Source organism: Apaloderma vittatum, unplaced genomic scaffold (genome assembly GCF_000703405.1).
Source record: "Apaloderma vittatum isolate BGI_N311 unplaced genomic scaffold, ASM70340v1 scaffold16159, whole genome shotgun sequence".
Lineage (NCBI taxonomy): Eukaryota > Metazoa > Chordata > Aves > Trogoniformes > Trogonidae > Apaloderma > Apaloderma vittatum.
Window position 1 is genome coordinate 1 of NW_009733641.1, and position 4,763 is coordinate 4,763.

The window sequence follows — 4,763 nt, forward strand, 5'->3', positions numbered from 1 at the left end:
ATATATTACATATATATATATGAGATATATAGAAAGTTTTATCTTGATGTTAACAGTACATGGAGAGATTCTTGAGGTCTCCTACATTCATATGGAGTATTTGAAGGTAAGGAGACCTCTAAAGTTTACCTTGACTTCCTGGGAATTAGTGAGAGGGGAAGCAGCCTTTGGAGATCTCCATCCAGTAACTGCCAAGGGTTTCTTCTCTGAAGATCCTTGCTGGAAGAAAGGAAGGGAGTCTGCATAATCATAGTGAAATTTGATTGACGTATGGATCTCAGACAAGTCTCATGGTGGGGAAGGGTGAATAAGCCCCAGCAAAACAAATCAGTTGTCTCCAACTTCTGCTAAGATGGGAGAAGAGGATTCTAGACAGAAACTCAGTCCCTTTTGAATTCGTATGGGTTTTCCTGGATTTTTTTGCAAAATGGGTCAGTTTGAAGGCCCTATTTTCCAAGCTGCTCTTCTCTTAGGAGTGGGCTGATGCATTGGGTAAGGTTGTAGACTCAAGCAGAAGAAACCAGGATTGACTGTTTTCCCTCCCTCTCTATCAGAACGATGCTGTCACCAGGTATTTTGATGGACTCATACAGTATGGCCAGGGCTATGAAAATCGCATACAGTTTAGTGGTGACGTAGACAAAGGGGACATCAGTATCACCATAAACGCAGTGACCATGGAGGACAACGGGACATACGCTTGCAGCGTTCGTCTAAGGAATGACTCGCCGAGAAAGACCGCAATCCTATCTCTTTTCGTCCTTGGTAAGCATGATGGAGGCAATGGCAGATCCATTAGATTAAACTGCCCTTCCTCTAATATCCACGTTGTTTTAGACAACAGATTTTCTAAGAGAAAAAAACATTATCAGGAAGTCATCACCCACAATTCCATCTTTGGTCTTTTCCTACTAGTATAGAAGTAGGCTGGAAGGCTTAGAGCCCCCAACTCACGCAGACACCTGGCTACAGGAAATAGTCTTCAGAGTTGTGTAGTTCGCTTTCCTAATAACCCTTGCCCTACTACAGGCATTCCTTACTCTCTCCCTTTGGCTTGTCATAGAATCACAGAATTGTTGAGGCTGGAAAAGACCTCTGAGATCATCATCACCACCACATCGGCCAGACCACAGCACTAAGTGCCACATCCAGCCTCTCCTTAAACACCTCCAGGGATGATGATTCCAGCCCTTCCCTGGGCAGTGCATCCCAGTGCCTGAGCACCCTCTCCATGAGGAAGTGTCTCCTGAGATCCAACCGAAACCCTCCCTGACGCAGTTTCAGGCCGTGCCCTCTCGTCCTGTCACTGGTTGCCCGAGAGAAGAGCCCGACCCCCACCTGACTGCAACCTCCCTTCAGGTGGTTGTAGAGAGTGAGAAGGTCCCCTCTGAGTCTCCTCTTCTCCAGGCTGAACACCCCCAGCTCCCTCAGCCTCTCCTCACAGGACTTTCCCTCCAGTCCCTTCCCCAGCCTCGTTACTCCTGTTATTTAAGGATGAGCTACCCAACAGTGCTAGACATATTCCAAAAAGCATCTTACATTTCCTTCTTGGCTGACCAGTGCCAAGAAAGAAGAAACAAACTAGAGACAAGTTCACTCCAGTTTCTCTGAGAAGGTGGTAGGTACAAGACCGGTCTCTGTTTAGCAAGAATAAAGAACGTAAGTGCAGGAGATGGGTTGAAACAATAAACTACTTCAGATTAATTAAATTCCTTCCTTTTTTCTTCCTTCAGTTGCACCATCCGAGCCAGAATGCAACATTTTGGGGACAGCAGAATATGGACAGACAATTAATCTGACCTGCATTTCTCACGAGGGCTCCCCAAAGCCTAAATATACCTGGCAAAGCTTTGACGTACAAAACAATCCCCGTGTGCTACAAACCACAGAAGGTATGGGAAATTCAAAAACAAATTTGAAATCAAATCTCTGCGCTCTCTGTAGATCAGAGTTGGAAAGATTTTGAAATGCAAATACAAAACTGCACACTTATGGCTTTTTCTAGGAAGTTCTCTGACTAGGATTTTGAAAAGTTGTCCTTTTCATACAAGACACACTCATGAATAATTTAGCAAGGGGGAAAAGGACTGTTACCTGAGGTAGCAATAGTCATTAAGATTTTCACTTCAGCTCTCTGCTAGCAAGAAAGCTGACCCTCTCTGGAAGGAGCCAGAAATAATCACTTCTCAATTGCTGAGTGTAATGGCGGCATAACATGAGGCATAACATCGAGTTTTCTAACTGATGTGTCTTTATATCCCAGCTTGCTTGTCAGTAATGGGGGTGCTCTCTGGGCTGAAGGCAAATAAAAATCGGCTCTTGAAGCTACTTTCTTTACAGAGATTACTGTTCACCTAGAGGAAGGTGGGATAAGAAACAGTTACACTGTTCCTGCTTTGAGCATAAAAGAGGCTTCTGATTCTTTAGGACTGTCACACAGGCCCCAATATTTTGTTTGCTTCCATGTAAAGTCAGAATCTAGGAAAAAAAGGAACTGAATTTCTATGGCGGGGATCTCTAGTAGACCTCTTCACACAGAAATATGAGTTTAATACTCTCTGAAGTGTAGTAATGACAGGAGAGTCAGATTTATTCCTTTCAACAACTTTGTTTCTTCCTGGTATGTCCAGCTCCAGAAAGACTGAGAGTCTGAACCTACCCTTCCTGGTTTAACTTCTTGTAGCATCACTATGGAGGTAAACTAAATACATTCAGACTCCACAAGATATTTAACACTCACTAGCCGATTCTTGCATCAATTATGCTAAAGATCAAGCATTGCCAGGGTCACAAAGCTTATTCATTTGACTGGCCACTAAGCGGTGCCAACGCATCACGCACAGCCTTGAACACACCACGTGTTGTCCCCTTACAGCTTCTGCCATCATCCTGCTCTTCCCCGGGACAAGAGTCTCTTCTGATCCATTTCCACCTCATTTCTGTTTTCATCAGGAAACCGATATCCAAACTGTGCACTGATTGTCCCCTTCTGCCCCGCGCTGGCTGGACGCCCTGCTGTCACTACAAGCGATTCCTTTCCATGCCAAGGACCTGTGCTAAGCAAGTCCCAGTGCAGCAGCATGGGCAGGATCTCCTCAGGAGCCACTCCAAAACTGATAGTATCTGACCCTCATTTTTGCCAATTTGACTCACCAGTCAATGACTTTTGATTTAATATAGGAGGATTTGCAGTCAGGGTATAGACTCCAACTCTGAGTGCTACAAACATCACACTGGGAAAAAAAACCCACAACAATCCAAAGAAAAGTGAGCACCGACAAGATGCAGAGACTAAAAAAAAAAACAAAACAACCAAACCCCAAACACGCAGTCTGTTATTTCTTGGTTTGCCTGCTCTTTCACTATCCGGCGCTAGGCGCCAGCAGAGGCTAAACAAAATCCCAGTCCCGTGAGCAGGCTGGAAAGACGTGAGATCACAGGAAAAATGAAAGTCACTCAAAAGTATTCAGAGACTTTTCGTTTTAGAGCAGGAATCTGGACCTTTATCAGTAGATCACAAACACGCAGGCTACACATACAAACGTCAGCTGGAGATGTACCAAGTAAAAACTGACTGCTCGAGCAGACGGAGCTAAGCTTTAGTACACGGTTCTGAGCTCTGTTAGGTTGGATGGAAAACATCGGTATCACAGGAATCCCATGTCACTGTGGTTCTTTTTCCTTAATTTATCTTCTCAGACTGTGTGGCCTCTGTCAGACTAGGAAACAATTTTCCCCACTGGTAAGTAATTCAGATCTGAAATCTTAAGAGCTGGAGGATTGAAGAGCTTGTTGTTCTACAAGTTAATTCGTCAGATGGCCAGTTCTCCAAGCCAGGTGCTGCTTTAGGCCATCTTGTGCCTCAAAAAAATCCAACGCAAAAGAAGCTTTCACTAAGCACACATACTTCCTTACCCTCCACCTACAATTTTCTTTCTAGAATGAATGTTCAAATGCCACACGCTCCCTATAATCAAAACAGCACACTTCCGTTTGTCCTCCCACCAATTACACTAAAACCTGGTGATTAGCATGGCAGCTCCCGAGCGAAGCAGAGCAATCCATCAACTTTAATAACCTCTCTTTAACTTCCACTACCTGGGACTAGAATTGAAGGGCTGCTGTCCCCACTTCCTTCCCTGCTTTAATTCTTTTCTTTTTTGGACTGTTCTTTGGTTTTCTCAACAGGGGAAGTAATAACTCTGAAGAACATCTCGGCGGATACCTCTGGCTTTTATATCTGCACCTCAGCAAACACTGTGGGAAGGGAATCTTGCAACATGACGGTCAGCGTTATGCCACGTAAGAAACTGGGTTGCAACCAGAGAAAGTATCCTAGCTAAGTTTTCAGATCCGGGGTCTCCTCCCTATCACTAGCTAACTAATCACTCCCGCAAACTTATTATCTACTCAATACAGAATTAATTCCAGTTGCTGTAGTAAAAAAAGAAATGTGGCTGCCACTCAGACTGGGTCTGGTAGTCCAATCTGACATCTGGTGGCGGGCTTTGAAGACTGGTGATTGTGCTGATTGCATTCCAGAGCATTCTCCCTGCAAAGGGCTAATTCTTTTCTTCCTGTACAGCATCCATGAACATCGCTCTTTACGCTGGCATCATTGGTGGAGTTGTTGCTGCAATTATAGTTATTGGTATTTTAGCCTATTGCTGCTGCTGTCGGAAGGACAAGGACACAGACTATGAGATGACGTAAGTACCCTTCTCTAGAAAAGTGAACGGAACATCGGAATGGGTTTCAGCCTC

At 44.5% G+C, this 4,763-nt stretch overlaps 1 protein-coding gene across 1 annotated transcript in view; it reads left to right on the forward strand.

Moving 5' to 3' along the window:
• Positions 1-554: 554 nt before the first annotated feature.
• Positions 555-4,763, forward strand: part of GPA33 (glycoprotein A33 (transmembrane)) — a gene marked incomplete at its 5' end in the record, with an annotated part of 4,939 nt that continues 730 nt past the window's right edge. Inside the window, 4 exons of the mRNA XM_009875989.1 lie at positions 555-765; positions 1,734-1,892; positions 4,189-4,302; positions 4,586-4,709. Of these exons, the coding sequence (XP_009874291.1) occupies positions 555-765; positions 1,734-1,892; positions 4,189-4,302; positions 4,586-4,709 (608 nt within the window). The remainder of the gene's footprint in view (positions 766-1,733; positions 1,893-4,188; positions 4,303-4,585; positions 4,710-4,763) is intronic.